Genomic DNA, 20757 nt, shown 5'->3' on the forward strand with positions numbered 1-20757 from the left:
ACTTGTAATAAAACAATTCAGCTTCACAGTCCTCTTGCTTGCCAGCAGCTAGTAATGGAAGAAGCTCTTCTCTGATTTGGCACCAAAAGCACATATACCTATAGGGTGTTTCACGTCAAACGTACATGCAGGGCGTGTGACCTCACTGCTGTTGTTTATCACCGGAATACTGCACACAATCTCATTTCCTTCTCATTTAAAAGGCGGGTAGCAACTGCCATTGTCAATAAAAATGCCAGTTGCGGCCATTGGGTGCTTCTCTCACAATCGGGACCACCGTCTGAATGTCGCCCCAATTGTTCCAAAACCTTCCTGACACCCATCTGCGGGTTGCGACCCACACTTTGAAAAACCTTGATCTACACAATGCATTGCAGTAACTCTCCAAAGCTACTTTGACAGCACTTTTTAAACTAGTGATCTTTACCACGTGAAGTACAAAGGCAGCGCCTGCACTGGAACTGACCACCTGCAAGTTTCCCTCCAAGTCTCACACTGTCCTGACTTGGAACTATATCATCATTCCTTCATGGGGGTTTGTCAAAAATGTGGATCTCCCTCTCGAACAGCACTGGGTCTATCTATTAAACGTAGATTGCAATGGTTCAACAAGGCAGCTCAACTCTTTCCCAAGGGCAATTAGGGATGGGCAATGAATGCTGATCTAACCAACGATGCCCACATCCCATGAAATAATCATTCACAGTAACCCTAAGCAATTACAACATATACATCTGATCAGGGGTCTCACTGAGGTGGGAGAAAATTGCTGGAGTATGGACGATGAGACCACTTGACACCTCTTTGGGTTTAAACTGGAAATGTTAAAAAAACCTTCAGTCTGGTTTCATAATTTGCTTCATATGTTGTGAACAGCTCGTAGCAGTACATTTGTGGTAAATTCACAATTAAAGGGCAGTGATTGGGTCACATTAATCAAGGCTAAAACGCCAGTTTTAGGGATTGCTGCAATGTTGGGTTTCGGATGAGACATTAAACCAATGACGCTATGCCTTATTGGGTGGGTGTAAAAGATGGGACGGATCGGTAGCGCAGTGGTTAGCACTGTTGCTTCACAGCTCCACGGTCCCAGGTTCGATTCCCGGCTTGGGTCACTGTCTGTGCGGACTGTTCTCCCAGTGTCTGCATGGGTTTCCTCCAGGTGCTCTGGTTTCCTCCTATAGTCCAAAGATGTGCAGGTTACGTGGATTGGCCATGCTAAATTGCCCTTCGTGTCCAAAAAGGTTAGGTGGGATTACTATTTACGGGGATTGGGTGAAGGTGTGAGCTTGGGTAGGGTGCTCTTTCCAAGGGCCGGTGCAGATTTGATTGCCCATCTATCTGAAAATTGCTTGTCACAAGTAGGCTTCAATGAAGTTACTGTGAAAAGCCCCTAGTCGCCACATTCCGGCGCCTGTTCGGGGAGGCTGGAACGGGAATTGAACCGTGCTGCTGGCCTGCTTGGTCTGCTTTAAAAGCCAGCGATTTAGCCCAGTGTGCTAAACCAGCCCCTTTATCTAATTTCTATTATGGGAGTTTTCTGTATTTCCCAACGGTAAAAGGGACTTAATTTGCTTTATGTAAAGTCCTGAGGTCATGAAATGCTTTAAATATGATATTATGGGGAATATATGTTCACATATAATATTGTAGGTTAGAATATATTGACCAGTCATCTCAAAGTCCTGGAGCTTCAGACAATACATCATGGGTGTTTTAAAAAATTATAATCCCAGAATGACTGGATGACTTCTGAATAATCTTGGTATTCATTTCAAGCCTCTTGAACACCGGTAATCTTGTTCTACTAGATAGATGGTGCCAGACAGCAATATTATTTTGTTGGAGTTCGAAGAGATTCAATCACTGTCAGGAAGGTGTTCATGGACTTGAAGTGGCAGCTCAGGAGCTTCTGAAGATCTTCATTCACAGCCCGATATGAATTGGCTGGGACCTGATTGTATCCTCTGATTGATTGCTGCTGCTTTCCACTGAGATGGTGCCAAGATACATGCAAGAACAGGCAGACTGTTCCAGCACATTTATGATGATCAGAGTTCAGTTTACATCACAAGATTTATATATGTACTTCCTTCCTGTCTGTACTGGCACCCCATGTTCAACTACTGAGAAAGCCTTGGCCAAAGTGGCTGTCTACTCGGCGTGAGCATCTGCTCACCGTGTACTTCCAGCTAATTTGTGGTTAAAGTCGACCCTAGGCTTTATCTTAAATTTGGTTTTGGTCAGATATTGATGGTTTATGAGACTGCGATTTTAACCATTCCAAGGTCATTTGGGAAATCCTTATGCATAAGTGAGCGCTTGGGAGTCTTTTTACACACTGCTTGTCCAAAACAAATCTACATATCATAGAATAGATGCAGTACAAAAGGTGGCCATTTGGCTCTTTGAATCCTTGCTGGCCTTGTGCAAGACCAATTTAGATAGAGCCACTACTCTGCCCTTTCCTTGTAACCCTGTAAATTAATTTTCCTTTCGCCCCTTACCCAATTCCCTTTTGGAAGTCATGATTGAATGTACCTCTTGCACACTCGGGCAATGCAATCCAGATCCTAACCACTCCCTTCGTTAAAAAAATGTTTTCTCCTCCTGTTTTCTTTGCTCCTTTTCAATCACTAAAGCTACGGTCTCTCTCTCTATCTCTCTCTGGACTGTTCATGATTTTCAACCAATTTTGTAAGTCCATGGACACCTGAACAACCCTTTTCTGTTACCTCATTAATTAACGACTCAATCAAGTTAGTTAAACACTGCACTTTTAACAAATCCATTCTTGTCCAAGAAACTTGCCAATTATGGCCAGATACAAATGTGCTATGAGGATTTGGATTAAACCATCCCACATTCTAGGGGCTTTCTGCTGAAAATGTCCAATATGACAACAGTTATGACAAGTCTATATATACATACATACACACATACACACCAACCATTCGGCCCTTCGAGCATGCTCCACCATTCCTTATGATTGTGTCTGATCATCAAGTTCAATACCCTGATCCCACCTTTCCCCCCATATCCCATGATCCATTTAGCCCCAAGAGCTATATTTAATTTCTTCTTGAAATTCCACAATGTTTTGGTCTCAACTACTTTCTGTGGTAGTGAATTCCACAGATTCATCACTCTCTCTGGGCGAAGAAATTTCTCCTCACCTCCGTCCTAAAAGGTTTCCCCTTATCCTCAAACTATGACCCCTGGTTCTGGAATCCCCCACCATTGGGAACATTCTTTTTGAATCTACCCTGTCTAATCCTATTAGAATTTTATAAGTTACCCTCTAATGCTTCTAAACTCCAATGCATATAATCCTAACCAACGTAGTCTTTCCTCATAGTCCCGCCATCCCAGGAATCAGCCTGGTAAACCTTTGCTGCACTCCCTCCATAGCAAGAACATTGTCCCTCAGAAAGGGACACCAAAACTGCACACACTATTCCAGGTGTGGCCTCAGCAATGCCCTATACAATTGCAGTAAACATCCTTATTCCTGTACTCAAATCCTCTGGCTATGAAGGCCAACATTTGCCTTTTTTACTGCCTGCTGTACCTGGGCACTTACTTTCTACAACGGATGCATGGGGACACCAAGGTCTCACTGAGTATCCACCTCTCTCAATTTACACCCAATAATAATCAAATAATAATCTGCCTTCCTACTTTTACTACCGAACCGGATAACCTCACATTTAACCACATTATATTGCATCTGACATGCATGCGCCCCCACACTCAGCCTGTCCAAATCCCGCTGAAGCATCTCCGCATCCTCCTCACATCTCACCCTCCCACCCACCCACCTTTGTACTATCTGCAAATTTGGAGATAATACTAATTAGTTCCTCATCCAAATCATTCATATATAATGTGAACAGTTGGGGTCTTAGCATAGATTACTGCAGTACCCCACTAGTCACTGCCTGCCAATCGAGAAAAAGACTAATTTATTCCAACCTTTTGCTTCCTATCTGCTAACCAGCTTTCTATCCATCTCAAGACAATACCCGCCGCAGTCCCATGCACTTTAACTTTACATAGTAATCTGCTATGTGAGACCTTGTTGAAAGCCTTCTAAATTCTCAATAAACTACATCCACGGGTTCTCCCTGGCCAACTCTACTGGTTACACCTTCAAACAATTCTAGTAGATTTGTCAAGCATGAATTCTCTCTCATAAGTCCATGCTGACTTTGTCTAATTATACCACTGCTTTCCAAATGTTGGGCCATGAAATTCTTGATAATGTACACCAGCAAGTTCCCTACTACCGACTTTAAGCTCACTGGTCAACCTCCCTTTTTGAATAGCAGGGTTATATCAGCTGCCCTACAATCTGTAGGAACCATTCCAGAATCCAAAGAATTTGGGTAAATGACCACCAATGGATCTACTATTTCTAGGGCCACTTCCTCAAGTACTCTGGGATGAAGATATCACACGTTGGAGATTTATTCACCTTCTATCCCATTAATTTCCCCCAAACCAGTTCTTTACTAATTCTAATTTCTTCAGTTCCTCACTGAAACTTTTTCTCAGGACTTCCGGTACATTATTCATGTCTTCCTTTGTAAAGACAGAGGCGAAGTACGAATTTAGCTCCTCAGCCATTTCTTTGTTCCCCGTTATGAATTCTCCCGTTTGTGACTTTTTCTTCTCTTTACATACCAACCGATTCTTTTGTAGTCCGTTTTTATGTTGCCTGCGAGCTTGCCAAATTTTTCCCTTCTTAATCATTTCCGCGTCTGCCTTTGCTGATTTTAAACTGTTCCCAATCCTCAAGTCTATTTCTTTTTCTTGCTAATTTGTGTGCCTCTTCTTTGAATCTGATACTAACACTAATTTCCCTTGTAAGCCATGGCTTGGCCACAATTCACTTTTTCTACTCTTGCACCAAACAGGTAAAAACAACCTTTGGTGTTCACCTATTCTATCCTTCATTGCCTGTCTACTGTTCTCCCTTTCAGTTATGTTTCTCAGTCCATCTTCGCCAACTCATGCCTCATACCATCATAGTTACCTTCCTGAACCTCAATAAAGAATTCTATCATATTATAGTCACTCTCCCCAAGGGTTCTCTCACAACTGGATTACCAACTAATCATGTCTCATTGCACAACACGTCCAAGATGGCCTGTTTCCTTGTTGGTTCCTCAATGTATTGGTCCAGAAAACCATCCCGTATACACTGCAGAAATCCCCCCTCTACTGTACTATGACTAATTTGACTCACCCAATCGACATACAGATTAAAGTTACCCATAATCACAGATGTTCCTTTATCACATGCACCTCTGATTTCCCATCTAATGCTATTCCCAACATTACCAGCAGTTTGGTGGCCTATATACGAATGATATACCTACAAATTTATTTTGCCCCTTAGTGTTTCTTAACTTGACCCATACAGATTCCACATTATGCTAATATTTTTCCTCAATATTGGATCAATATCTTCTTTAATCAACAATGCAACATCACCACCTTTTCCTTTCTGTCTGCCGTTTCTAAAGACTGGCACACGGCACTGGTAGTAATCCTGAGATCACTAACTTTTGATGTCCGACTTCTCAACTTTCTTCCTAACTCCCAATGTTTTTTACGAATGTTGTTGGTACCGATGTGTACCACAACCACTGGTTGTTCACCTTCCTCCTCCAGAATGTCCTGTAACCGCTCCAAGACATCCTTGACCCTAGCAGCAGGGAGGCAACATACCATCCTGGAGTCTCATTTGTGGCCACACAAATATCTATCTATTTCCCCTTACAATTGAATCCCCTGTAACTATTGCATTCCCACACTTTTTTACTCTTCCCCTCTGCAGCAGAACCAACTGTGGTGCAACGTATTTGGCTGTTGCTGATTTCCCCTGAGAGGTCATTCCCCTCAACAGTATCCAAAGCAGTACAGTGGAGGGTTGGAAATATTAATGGGTTAACATACTGTCCTTCAATTTCTAGGACCAATAATCCTGTAAAGCCCTGTGGACTGAATATCTCTTGTGTCTGGTATGAAGATCGAGGAACTTATCTAGTTCCTACTAGGTATGGATCATAGAACATAGAACAATACAGCGCAGTACAGGCCCTTCGGCCCACGATGTTGCACCGAAACAAAAGCCATCTAACCTACACTATGCCATTATCATCCATGTGTATATCCAATAAACTTTTAAATGCCCTCAATGTTGGCGAGTTCACTACTGTAGCAGGTAGGGCATTCCACGGCCTCACTACTCTTTGCGTAAAGAACCTACCTCTGACCTCTGTCCTATATCTATTACCCCTCAGTTTAAAGTTATGTCCCCTCGTGCCAGCCATATCCATCCGCGGGAGAAGGCTCTCACTGTCCACCCTATCCAACCCCCTGATCATTTTGTATGCCTCTATTAAGTCTCCTCTTAACCTTCTTCTCTCCAACGAAAACAACCTCAAGTCCATCAGCCTTTCCTCATAAGATTTTCCCTCCATACCAGGCAACATCCTGGTAAATCTCCTCTGTACCCGCTCCAAAGCCTCCACGTCCTTCCTATAATGCGGTGACCAGAACTGTACGCAATACTCCAAATGCGGCCGGACCAGAGTTCTGTACAGCTGCAACATGACCTCCCGACTCCGGAACTCAATCCCTCTACCAATAAAGGCCAACACTCCATAGGCCTTCTTCACAACCCTGTCAACCTGGGTGGCCACTTTCAGGGATCTATGTACATGGACACCTAGATCCCTCTGCTCAGCCACACTTTCAAGAACTTTACCATTAGCCAAATATTCCGCATTCCTGTTATTCCTTCCAAAGTGAATCACCTCACACTTCTCTACATTAAACTCCATTTGCCACCTCTCAGCCCAGCTCTGCAGCTTATCTATATCCCTCTGTAACCTGCTACATCCTTCCACACTATCGACAACACCACCGACGTTAGTATCGTCTGCAAATTTACTCACCCACCCTTCTGCGCCTTCCTCTAGGTCATTGATAAAAATGACAAACAGCAACGGCCCCAGAACAGATCCTTGTGGTACTCCACTTGCGACTGTACTCCATTCTGAACATTTCCCATCAACCACCACCCTCTGTCTTCTTTCAGCTAGCCAATTTCTGATCCACATCTCTAAATCACCCTCAATCCCCAGCCTCCTTGGATCCTTGGATATAAAATTGCCAATTTACCATAAATTGACACAAAATTGGCAGCTTTACACAGACTGTAAAGCTGGAAGAAATGGAAGATCTGCACTGGCAATATGGGGCATACTTTTCTTTGCAGAATATTAATGGTCTGTTTTTCAGCTCTATATCTGCTGGATGTTTACTCAAGGTGTCCAACGTCGAATTCTATTTCCCAGTCCATTGATGCACAAGTTTTCATCCCCTTGAAAATTGGATTGTGAGAAAAGAGAAATCTTCAGATGTATTGTTTTAAAGGCGGAACCAACGTAGTATTATCTTTATGCCACAGAATCACTAACAGCTTGGCTCGTTGACTCTTTGTTAATTCTGTGTGCAGAAGTGCTATTTGTTTCAGTGTTTTGTTCCGTAAACTTGGCAACTTTGTTTATCAATTAGCCAGCCATAGGATCTTTGTGAAACCTTTTGAAAGAATGCAGTGACTTGTTTATAATGTGCTAAGTGACGATGCGCAGTGACATTTAGAGACTACCTTATAGCACTCTTTTTCACTTTGTTTGAACCCTTGGTAGGTGGAAGAAAATACAATTTATCACATCACAGCTCAGACTACAAATCACTGGTCAAAAGTATTGAACATTAAGTGTGTTAATGAATATTGATACATTTTCAATAATTACAAATTGAATGTCAAAGCCAACAAAAGATTTTTGTTTACGTCTGGGCTAATCCTTAAAACATAGTTTGTTCTAATAACATGACGTTAATTAGCCTGTAATTTCCTTACTGAACCTACTACAAACTGAACTTGTTATTCACTGGATTCATACTGTCTGGCTGTCATTCAGCCAGGACATGGCTTGACATTTATTTGAAGCTATCCCTGAATAAAGGAAATTAATAATTGTATTTTTCTTAACTACATTTGAGAGGCAACCATTTACAAGTTTTCGATCTGCATTTTCCTGCACACATAACACCTGCACGAAACCGGGAGTGCAAAAAGCCCAAGATTCTGAGTAATTGAGTGGAACAACCTGACCGGGTTGTTAGGATTGAGTTCATGTTCCCCAGTATTTACGTTAGAACTGGAGCTTTGATTGTTCAATAGACCACATTTATTGTTTGATAGACTGCACATATATATAAAGGGATACACATGGCACTGTGGAGTTCGAGAAGAAGTGATTGTCAAACACAATAACATTGAAATTGAAGTCAAGACTTGCTTCCCAGTTTTAATTACAGAGATACCATTGGAACTAAACAATGGTAGCAGAGCATGGTTCCTTCGAATAAGGCTGGTGGCACGAGGTTTGAAGAAAACCTGGGTGACCAAGATGTAAGGATAGATTCCACCTATGGCAGGAAATGTTATTTTGAAGATCTTCCTGGCTCTGTTAGCCACAAATGCTTGAGAATATCTAGATATTAAATAGATATTATAGCTGCTTTCTTACAGGGACATCAGCTTCCAAGAGAGATTTGTCTTCGTCCTATGAAAGAGGCAACAAGCACAGAAAAGGGTACTCTTGAATAAATGTGCATACGTGTTGAAAGATGCCTCCAGAGTTTGTTATTTCTCCGCGAGATCAGTTTTATTAAAGTTGGGCAGCCTTCGGTTGAAAGCAGACTCTGCGAGGTTTTGTTGGCACCATGGAGGGAAACTATTGGGCACCTTCATGATGCATACAGATGATTTTTTTCGTGTGTTAGTAGCGAATTTGAAAATACTGTTAATTAACGACTTAGAATGGAGTTCAAGATTGGAAGTCAGGCTTCTGCTGCATTCAGATGCATTGGGTTACAAATCAGGCAAGAGTGGTAGGCATGTCACTCTATGTCAGCAGCCTTACTTGGAGAATATTAACCCCATAGCAATTACTTGCGGTAGGGCCTCACAAAAGAATACGGTGACTTCTGAAATGGAAAAAGAGGAACTTAGATGTTTAATTCGGCAGCTGAATTGGTTAGCTAGATAGACAAGAGTGGAAGCCAGTTTTGATGTTTTAGAACTAAGCACTAGGGGGCGGCACAGTGGCTCAGTGATTAGCACTGCTGCCTCATGGCGCCGAGGACCTGGGTTCGATCCTGGCCCGGGTCACTGTCTGTGTGGAGTTTGCACATTCTTCCTGTGTCTATGTGAGTCTCACCCCCAGAACTCAAAGATGTGCAAGGTAGGTTGATTGGCCACGCTAAATTGCCCCTTAATTTAAAAAAAACATTTAAAAAAAAAAAAGAACTAAGCACTAAAATAAATGATCCCAAAGATGAAGGAATTGTTCAAGCAAACAAAACAAAATTGGAAAATTGTGTTTTGAAATTCCCCTCTTAGTGATGTACCTTATTCTAATCTCTGTGATGGCTTTTTGAGTGTGGGAGGATTTATAATTTTTGTCCTGTGGAGGAAGGTAAATGTTGCCCTTTGGCATGGGAAACTAAAACGATAAGTGTGGTTAAAATAAAGTACATTGTCAGTGGAGAGACATGCCCCAGTGGAGGCAGTAGATATAGCATTTTTTAATATCCAAGATCCTGACTGAAATTTTGAATAGTACAAGACATTTGAGAACATTACCTACAGAATGCTGTATAGACAGTAAGTCCTTTTGGGAGAATGACCACTCTATGAAAAGAGACTACACAGAGGTTCCCAATAGTGTGGGTGTCCACTAGGGTCATAGTTTGAGGATGGTGGGGGAGTCCAAAAATAGGGGTCATAGTTTGAGGATAAGGGGTAGACCTTTTAGGACTGAGATGATGAGAAATTTCTTCCCCCATAGAGTGGTGAATCTGTGGAATTCACTACCACAGAAAGTAGTTGAGGCCAAAACAGTGTGTAGTCTCAGGAATGAATTAGATATAGCTCTTGGGGCCAAAGGGATCAAGGGATATGAGGGGTAAGGTCAGATCTGGATATTGAACTTGATGATCAGCCATCATCACAATGAATGGTGGAGCAGTCCTGAAGGGCCAATTGGCGGCCTACTGCTTCTATTTTCTATGTACGTTTCTATGTATGAATTGACAAAGCGAGCCGAAAACAGATGCTAGAGAACAGGGAGATTGACAAGACCAAGTGGGTTAGTAGCAGTTACCAATTATCTGACTGCCAGTTGAAATAAGGGGCTAGCTTGAAGAAGTTATTAGAAATCTGTTAAAGAGGGGTGTCTTTTCCTCTCAGAAGCAGAATGTGAGGGTGGGGGAAAAAATGTTTTAAGAAGGGGGAATCGGGTACATTTATTGTAGGGAAGAAAATATTTACATTTGTGTTTTGGTAATTTACGTCAAACTTAAAACATTTTTTTTCTTTAAGAGGGGGAATCTGTTAGGAAAGAGTAATGTTCCCCAGTGCTTCAATTAGAATTGGAGCTTTAATTATTTAATAGACTACTATTGATTGTTAGACTGCACATAATATTAAGGGAACACATCTGGTACTGTTAGAGATGAAGTGATTGTAAAACACAAAATTAGAGTTGAAGAAGTCAAGACTTGCTTTCCAGCTTTTATTACAGCGATGCCATCGGAGCTTAACAAGGTTGGTCACCTCCAAAATCTTTTTTGATTGGCATCTATCCCAAGATATTGACAGTAATTGATCCATATATATTGTGGTCTTCCTGAAGTAAGCTCCTTCTCTCTTTGGCCCTGAGTTGTGTTGGTCCTGAATGCATAGCCTGCAGAAACCATACACAATTTAATGAACAAATTTGAAAGATTCTTTGGAATGTACATGACAATCACAGCCAGTTCAACTAACATAGGTTCAGTTAAGGGAGGGGATATTTAAATAATTGGTAGATTTATCTTGAGTTGGTAGGCGAGGACAGCGCAGATGGTATTATATGCCTGGATTTTCAAAAAGGTTTTGTTGATGTTCACTACTAATTATTAATAGCTATGTTAAGGAGTAGTGAAGTAAGGTTTAAGGTATAGCACTGGATACATAATTAGCTTAGAAACATGAAACCAAGAGTACCCCATAAGTGAACACTTTCAAAGCTGAACAACGTTGAGTTGGACAGTCCAGTGGCTAATACAGCATTAGGACAACCATCGTTTTAACAATTATTGTGGATTAGGATATTGTAACCAAACCTCCAGGTAATCAAATTATACAAAAGTGCGAAACTGTCTATTCATGAGAAGTAATAGATAATTAGATTCGGAAGGACTAGGGACTAGTTGGTAAATTGTCAGGTGTTGTTCAATATGGGTAAAGTGTAAATTAATTGGTAAAGGAGGAACAAACCAAAAGATGATCTCTGTATTAAATGGAGCAGCTGTCTGTTGTAGATTTAAAAAAATCTAGGAGTCCAGCTTCGTAGACATGTCAAATTGGGTCACAACAGAGAATATGAATAAAAAGTGTTTTTATTGCTGCCAGTTAAGGAGCTGGTCAAGTGCCATCTGTGGTATTGTGTGCAATTTTAGTCACCTGGGGACAGGGGGTGCCCACTCAGGAGGTAGCTGATGACACCATTACTATAGCTCAGACTCGCGATAGCGAATCTCAAGGCTGAGCAGGCGACTGGACTGCTGAAGATGCGGTTCCAGTGCCTGGACCAATCCAGGGAGGCATTCCAATACTGCACCCAGAGGGTGTCCTGTATCATTGTGGTATGCTGTGCTCTCCACAACTTGGCACTGCAGCGGGAATATCAGCTGGGCCAGGAGGAGATAGAGATGTGGCGTTCCTCTTCGGATGAGGAGGCAATCGAGGACGGCGGCTAAGTGCAACCCTCGAAGGAGGAGGATGAAGACCCTCGGGCAATGGCCAGGGCCTGCATGGACTGAAGAGCTAGGGGTGCCCTCAAAGCTTCTTGGTTCAAGGACACGGTAGTTCAATGGTTAGCACTGTTGCTTCGCAGCACTAGGGTCCCAGGTTCGATTCCCGCTTGGGTCACTTGATGTGCGGAGTCTGCACATTCTCCCCGTGACTGCGTGGGTTTACTCAGCTTGATCCGGTTTCTTCCCACAGTCCAAAGATGTGCAGATTAGGTGGATTGGCCGTGCTAAATTGCCCTTGGTGTCCAAAAAATGTTAGGTAGGGTTACTGGGTTACGGAGATAGGGTGGGCTTAGGTAGGGTGCCCTTTTCAAGGGCCGGTGCACACTCCATGGGCCAAATGGCCTCCTTCTGCACTGTAAATTCTATGATTCTAATCATAGCAAGAATATTATTGTCCTTGAGAGGATAGAGAGACAATTGTACTGGGCTCAGTGATCGCATTCTCATTTCCAAGTCCAAAAGTTATGGATTCAAATATTACTCCAGAGATTGAGTTCATAATGCAGGCTGACACTTAGCATGGTACCGAAGGAGTGTTGCAGTGTCAGAGATGGTGTCCTTTGAATAAGATGTTAATAAGAGACCCCATCTGCCACCTTTAAGTGAAAGGAAAAGATTCCAGAACACTGGATGAAGAGCAGGAGCGTTCTTATGGCCATCCTTTATCCTTCAATCAAGGTCACTGGAGGCAGATTATCTGGCCATTTATCTAATTGCTGCTTGTAGGATCTTACTGTGTGAAAATTGGCTGCTGAACTTTCTACACAACAGGGATGACTCGTCAAAGGCAAATATATTTGATTGGCTGAGAAGTGCTTTTGGAATTACCTGATCTTATGAAATGCGCTACATAAATGCAGGTTTTTCTTTAATTCTAGCCATCAAAAGTCTTCAGTCCTAAGGAGGTGTTGCTGAAATTGGGTTTGAGCTCACTGGAAATGACAAAACTTTGTGATGATCCATTTGAAGTTTTCCAGATTGTGAAGAAGATTGGCTTGGGGGCACAGTTGAAAGTTAGAATTAGGAATGGAGCCTGAGAAAATACCCATTCTCAATTCTGTGCCGAGTGTTTTGGCTCACCAGTATAGTCCACATCATGAATGGAACAGCTATGAGGTTTACACCTACATCCTCTGACGCAATGGGTTCTGGGTGTTGCTACACCATTTAGGTGGACTCCTTTTTTAGGATGGTGAAGAAAGTATATGCTGGATGTCTTTAGTTGTATCCGTAATATTCATGGTCTTTCTTATTCTATTGCCCATGTGGAAGGAATTCAAGGGCTTCTGATTAATTTTTAACTACCACACTTTAAAAAGAAATGCACCGTAACATAGTTAAGTGAAATATATGTGAGGACCTCTCACAGTATTACGCGCAGCACGATAGAACAGTGGTTAGCACTGTTGCTTCACAGAGCCAGGGTCCCAGGTTCGATTTCCGGCTTGGGCCACTGTCTGTGCGGAGTCTGCACGTTCTCCCCATGTCTACGTGGGTTTCCTCCGGGTGCTCTGGTTTCCTCCCACAAGTCCTGAAAGACATGCTGTTAGGTGAATTGGACATTCTGAATTCTCTCTGTGTACCCGAACAGGAGCCAGTGTGGCGACTAGGGGCTTTTCACAGTAACTTCATTACAGTGTTAATGTAAGCCTGTTTGTGACAATAATAAGGATTATGATTATTATAATAGCAGAAAGACCAATTGGTGTATGGCTGAGTTACAGAGAATGTGGTAGTGCCAGGCTTGATCCGGCCTTTGTGTTGTATTAATTAGACTAAATTGTTAGATTGAATGGTTCACAGTGTATCCTGTTGGTTGTCATCCAGCTACTAACTGGAAATGCGCATTGACATCTTCGGTTACAGGCAGGAATGAATTTAGTGGTGCAGTATTCTCCCTTGGGGATCAGTTACCCTTTCGCAGTCTTGTGTCAGTACATGTTAAGGCAACCAGTTGGGTGAGGCATCAGGCTGTGGTTGCTGCTTGTGGAACTTAAGTGGAGACAAATTGTTCCTTTTAAAAGTGTTAAGAATAAGAAGGATGAAGTGTGGGATCAAGCACAAAACCTGGTTGTGTAATTTTCTATCCACTTTACGCCACAAATCCGATACAATTGTAATCACTGCATTTTCATAGGTGTTGTCATGAAAAAGGATTCTAGGTAGGTCTGCTGTATTGAAAATGAGCTAGTAACGAAACAATCGTCAACCTATACATTTGTGCATTGAGATGAAGACCATATGTGCAGGTTAAGCTTGATGCACCATATGTGTATTGCAATTTGCTTGACTTATATGAAACTCAGTCGGTTTTAAGTACTGATATTGATAAGCTGGAGTGAGGGAAATGTGTTACCTCCTTTAGTTACATTTCAAATCTTGACACCGCTCCCCATCAAAAATGATAGACAATGAGATCTGTTTTACTTTCTTTAAATATGAATATCAAATGTCTGAATGTGACATCACAGTAGCTCAAGATAGATTTTGTTATTCCATTTGTGGAATTGATGGTTTGTTGCAGATTGTGAAGTACAGCCATTGATGTAGTTTTGTGGTAATGCCAACATTTATCTAATTGTCATGAATGATTTTGGAGTTCCCATTGATAACACTACCATTGATGCAAAGTTACCAGAAGGGAAATACACTGAAGCAGTTGTATGTGCATCATTCTTTTGCCCACAGGCAACCCTAACGGTCAGCTGATTTTCAAATTAACAGCACTGAGCTACATGTATCTGAATGTTTGTCAGATACAAAAGCCATCAATCAACACTGAAAACATCCATGTCGGCCAGATGCCATATATATTCCTCTGTCGTTAGCTTTTTGTATCTTTCTTCATCTGTAAATGTTAAATATTCATGCATTCTTCTAGTGTTATTTTTATAGTTTCTTTAATGCTGCCCTTTTGTCTCAAAAATGATTTAACATTTTTTTTCTCTCTCTGCTTATTGTGGCAGAGTTTCACTGCACCCTACTGCCTACCTCTGTCAGCTGTATTCGCTCTTGGTGGAGAGCAGCAGGTCCTGATCACAAACTAGCTGTTAGTGCCACAGGCTTGACTGATGGATCATTAGAAGCTAGGCTGTTTTATCTCCTTCCTTTCATTTGCACTGTGGTTCAAATAAGGACAAAGAGGTGGGGCAAAGGTTATGGTGCCTGCTGTCCTATCCCAGCAAAGTGATGAAGATGGAGAACATGTCTAACATGGAGATTTTAAGACTGTTTAATTCATTTGTCCACAGGTTGCATCTGACAGGGAGGGAGAAGATTTCATCTTCGAGATGATCTGTGGGCAGTGCACGTTGAAGCCATTTGCGTAGAACTATGGGCTGTGCCTCAGCCAAGCATGTCTCTACTGTTCAAAACGAGGAGGAAGCTCAGAAGGGAAAGAACTTCCAAAATGGCGATGTCTTTGGGGGTACGTACCAAGGGTGGCATAGGGAACATTTTAATGGCTGCCTTGATTGTATTAACTATTGATGGCAGATGGCTAGATCAAAATGGTTTACAGGAACAGAACTGAAATTAGCTAAATATGTGAGAAATTTAGTCAAAGTCCGAGAAATATAGAACTGCAGATGTTTTATTTTGATATATAACTTGCCTATTAAGTATTTTCCAGACCTTAATAGCTGCTGTTATGCTGGGTTATACCCTGCCTCTATAACCTACTTTAACAAGACGTGCTTTATATTAAAAGGGATGTTTTTATGTGGTTTCTCTGTTCAGATGGAGCAGCCAACCATTTATTCGTTATAAGGACTGCTATATGATATGAACTATGTTTTTTCAACCTTTGCAGGGCTTCCCTTTGAAATATTTTGCAGCAAAACATAAATATTTATCCTTTCATGCTGGCAAATTTTAAACGTCCAGAGCGCCCTTTCAATCAGCTGCCAAGATGCTGCTTTTGCTCTATTGCTTCAAGTGTACAGTTTTCTGTGACCTTCTGCCAGGTTGAGACAGTGTGATTAACCACTGACAAATGGATTTGCTGCCTTTGAAAATATGTATCAGTACTGAAGGGCGTTTCACCCAAAACCCATGTGTTCCTGATGATTATTGCAGTTGTACTAGTTAGAAAATATTCATTCGGTCTTTGGAACAGTTAGCGATTGAAGAAAGTCAAGTGTATGTTACTTGCGTGAAACGGGAAGAAAAGTTTGCCTGATCTTTGTATGTTTATTACTTTTTACCATAAATCTGAATTGCTTGCTCCAGAGAGAATGGTGCCAGTGTGATGAATGCACTGCCTTTGATCGGGGCAACTCGTTAACTCCAGGGTGGTGGCTGATCAGCATTGTAATTGTAGACTTTCAGCAATGCGCTTCTGATATCACAGCCTTAAAGAAGTCCATACAGTTTTGATATCTGTGAAATCTGCATGGGTATATTAAATTTGGTTTCTCCTAAAATGTCTTTCCACATGCTGGAGAGGATACAAAATGCGGTTTGATTTTTTAAAAAAAAGTTACTTCAAAGGCATTATTCTACAGAAGCTTTTTGCAAAGTAAAACTCATGAAACATTTACAGCTTACTTTGTCCTGTAATTAGTAAAATCAAAGTGAAATATTGGGTAATAGAATTGGTTACAGCCCAGGAAACCATCAGGTTAATTTATTAAATTTAATATCAATGTGGAAGGTACCTTTTGTTCTTTTGAATCACTATTTTCATCTTCTGGTTGGTATCCTCATCAGCTGTTGATGGAGCAGTTGATGTACAATGCCTTCAGGAAACTGTGTCAATATGAATTCCCAAGTATGCACATTGCAGCATAGGCACAAATTCAGGTTTAATATTTTTAAGTGTACTTTTTTTAAGTGCAGATGGATGACTGCCGCAACCCCAAAACAGAGCGCGATCAGCGACCCCGTTGCAGCTAGCGCGGATCCGGGCATAAGATGAATGGCACGTGAGCCTCAAATCGGGCTTTGCGCTGGGCACAGGCCAATTGCAAGTCACCTGACTCGCCACCCAGTGCGATCTGGATTTTGCTCGCGCTGGGTGAGATCCTGATCTGAATATTTAAATAAGCCTAATGGCTCATTTAAATACCCAGATAATGTATTTACTCGGTGCCTGGGACTCACCAGCTGTGTTTGGGAACCTCACTAGGACTACATTTAGTACTGGTCCACACAAAGGTGGACCAGGCATAACGGCACCAGTGGGGGGCCTCCCAGGTCATTGGGAGACTGGTAGGGAACAGGGAAGGCGGCCCTTTGGCACTCACCTAGCACCTGACACTTTGGCACTGCCAGCCTGGCAATGCCATCCTGATATTTCCAGGGCCACTGGCATAGCCAGGGTGCCTAAGTGCCAGGTTGGCACTGCCAGGGGCTTGGGCCCAGAAAGGGAGGGACTGGCAAAGTAGGGGTGAGGGGGGAGATTCCCAGGGACCTCCCCAAGGTTGGGGGGGGGGGGGAATGACTGGGAAGAGCTTGCCACCAATCATGCAGAATGGTGAAAAATTGTCTATCAAGCTACATCATACTTTTGCGACATCATGATGATGAGACCGAGTGGCAATAGAGTCGGAAAGAAAAAGGAATTCCTACCTATTGATTCCATTACCTTGTGGGACATCCTGCCGCATGTGCACAAAGATAGGCATGTTGAGAATTAGTCTGTTCAGTCACATGCCGATCAATGGCAGAAACATTTGATCCTAGAAGTTGACATCATCAAATCAAGTGACCGAAACTGATGAAACCACATTTCCTTCACAAGACCTCTGTTACCTCATCAATCAAGTTAGTTAAACACAATTTGCAATTGATTTAACAAATATCTTTATTGTTTTCCTTAATTAATTCAAGTGAAGCAATGTCACCCTGGATTATCCTTTGCTTTTTGATTCATTCTTGAAATGTGGTTGTTTGCTGGCAAGGCTCATCCCTAATTGCCCTTGAGAAAGTGGTGGTGATCTTTTTCACTGCTGAGATTAAACTGGTTAGCCTGTGGTTACTGGGTTTATTCTTACCTCTATTTTGGACAAGTGTGTGTGTAACACAAATTTAGGAGAATTGGACGGTGTTACAATTGCATGTAACACCGTCCAATTCTCTGAAACAGAAGCTTGGTGCCTAAACTGTGGCACCAAGTCTCTGTTTAGGAGAATTAGAGGGTTATGGCTTATGCCTTTGCAGTTTTCTCCTTTTACCTCTGTCAGTATCTTCAGATACAGCCTGCTTGGTCCTGGTAATTTGTGAATTTTGTACAGCCTACCTTTCTAATAACTCCTCTTTATCGATTTTTAGCCCATCCAGAGGCTCAACTAACTTCTCGTTCACTACTGAGTTTGGCACGATCATCTTAGTAAATGCAATGCAAATTAGTCATTTAGTAACTAGGTCATTCACTCTGCCTCCATAGATGGACCTCCTTTTTGTTCCCCACTTGCCCCACCCCTCCTCTTACTACCTTTTACAATTAAACGTCAACAGATTTTTTTGTTTCTTTTTTATGTTAGCTACAATTCTCTTATGCTATTTGCCCCTCTGAATTTTCTATATTCAGTCTAGTTCTCATTTGTTTTATCAAAAACTGATATTTGTCATCCAATCCTTTTTCTTCTCCACCTTTCAGCGAGTTCTGGTCTTGGTTGTCCTACCATTCTCGCTCGTGGGAATTTTCTTGTACTGTCTCCAATCCATTTCCTCTCAAAAGGCAGCCTGTTTTCCATTCCAATTTTGCCAGCCAATTTTTGATTCCAACTTACCTGGACCAGATCTGTTCTCATCCCACTGAAATTGGACGTCAGAAGTATTTTTATTCTAGATTGCTCTTTTCCCCTTTTCTGTGGCTATTCCAAACCTTACGATACAATGATCATTTTCCTAAATGCTCCCCTACGAACATTTCACCTACCTAATTTCTCAGAATCAGATCCAACTATGTTTGCTTTCTCGTGCTGAAATCGTACTGATATAGATAACTTCCTGAACACTGGGGAAAACCCTCCCCATTTCCGGCAGCACGGTAGCATTGTGGATAGCACAATTGCTTCACAGCTCCAGGGTCCCAGGTTCGATTCCGGCTTGGGTCACTGTGTGGAGTCTGCACATCCTCCCAGTGTGTGCGTGGGTTTCCTCCGGGTGCTCCGGTTTCCTCCCACAGTCCAAAGATGTGCGGGTTAGGTGAATTGGCCAATGATAAATTGCCCTTAATGTCCAAATTGCCCTTGGTGTTGGGTGGGGTTACTGGGTTATGGGGATAGGATGGCGGTGTTGGCCTTGGCTAGGGTGCTCTTTCCAAGAGCCGGCGCAGACTCGATGGGCCGAATGGCCTCCTTCTGCACTGTAAATTCTATGATTTCAGCGCTTTAGTGTCACTATCCCAGTTTATAATGGAATAATTAAAGTTTTCTATTATCATTACTCAATAAGTTTTGCACCTCTGTAATTGTCTTCGTTCTTTCCCGCTACTGGCTGATAAAGTACGGTATGTATTCTAATGATAGCTCTAATATTTCTTCCCGCTCTCGAAATAGATTCTGTCCTTCGTCTTTTTAAAATTTCATTTATGTGATGTAGGCGTCATTGCCTAGATGAGCAATTATTGCCAATACCTAGTTGCCCTTGAGGAGGTGGTGGTGAGCTGCATCCTTGAATGTTTGCGGTCCCGGAGGTGTAGGTACACCCACAGTGCTGTTAGAGAGAAAATTCTAGGGTTTTGACCCAGCGACAGTGAAGGATTGTTGATATATTTCCACTCTGGATGTTGAATGTCCTGGAGGGGAACCTCCAGCTGTTGGTGTTTGTAGATAACTGCTGCCCTTGCCCTTCTGGATGCTAGTGGTTGTGGGTTTGGAATGTGCTGCCCGAGGATCCTTGCTGAGTTCCTGCAGATGGTGCACATGACTGTCACTGTTCGTTGGTGGAGGTAGTGAATGTATCAAGTGGACTGCTTTATCCTGGATTGTATCAAGCTTCTTGAGTGTTGTTGGAGCTGCACTCATCCAGGCAAGTGGAGAATATTCCATCACATTCTTGACTTTTGCCATGTAGATGACGAACAGGCTTTGGGGAGTCAGGAACATAGAAAATACAGCACAGAACAGGCCCTTCGGCCCACGATGTTGTGCCGAACCTTTGTCCTAGATTAATCATAGATTATCATTGAATTTACAGTGCAGAAGGAGGCCATTCGGCCCATCGAGTCTGCACCGGCTCTTGGAAAGAGCACCCTACCCAAGGTCAACACCTCCACCCTATCCCCATAACCCAGTAACCCCACCCAACACTAAGGGCAATTTATCATGGCCAATCCACCTAACCTGCACATCTTTGGACTGTGGGAGGAAACCGGAGCACCGGAGGAAACCCATGCACACACGGGGAGGATGTGCAGACTCCGCACAGACAGTGACCCAAGCCGGAATCGAACCTGGGACCCTGGAGCTGTGAAGCAATTGTGCTATCCACAATGCTACCCTCAAGAACAAATTAATCTACACTATATCATTCTACTGTAATCCATGTACCTATCCAATAGCTGCTTGAAGGTCCCTAATGTTTCCGACTCAGCTACTTCCACAGGCAGTGCATTCCAAGCCCCCACTACTCTCTGGGTAAAGAACCTACCTCTGATATCCCCCCTATATATTCCACCATTAAACCTTAAATTTATGTCCCCTTGTAATGGTTTGTTCCATCTGGGAAAAAAGTCTGACTGTCTACCCTATCTATTCCCCTGATCATCTCATAAACCTCTATCAAGTCGCCCCTCATCCTTCTCCGTTCTAATGAGAAAAGGCCTAGCACCCTCAACCTTTCCTCGTAAGACCTACTCTCCAT

The 20757-nt window shown here is 42.4% G+C and overlaps 1 protein-coding gene across 3 annotated transcripts in view; it reads left to right on the forward strand.

Moving 5' to 3' along the window:
• The window catches only part of LOC140426612 (uncharacterized protein C1orf21-like), a 288021-nt gene that overhangs the window by 78461 nt on the left and 188803 nt on the right, over nt 1–20757 (forward strand). For all 3 annotated transcript variants that reach the window (XM_072511599.1, XM_072511601.1, XM_072511600.1), the window contains one exon: nt 15198–15373. In XM_072511599.1, the coding sequence (XP_072367700.1) occupies nt 15280–15373 (94 nt within the window). In that variant the 5' untranslated portion in view covers nt 15198–15279. The remainder of the gene's footprint in view (nt 1–15197; nt 15374–20757) is intronic.

This window comes from Scyliorhinus torazame, chromosome 7, assembly GCF_047496885.1.
Source record: "Scyliorhinus torazame isolate Kashiwa2021f chromosome 7, sScyTor2.1, whole genome shotgun sequence".
NCBI classification, from domain to species: Eukaryota; Metazoa; Chordata; class Chondrichthyes; order Carcharhiniformes; family Scyliorhinidae; genus Scyliorhinus; species Scyliorhinus torazame.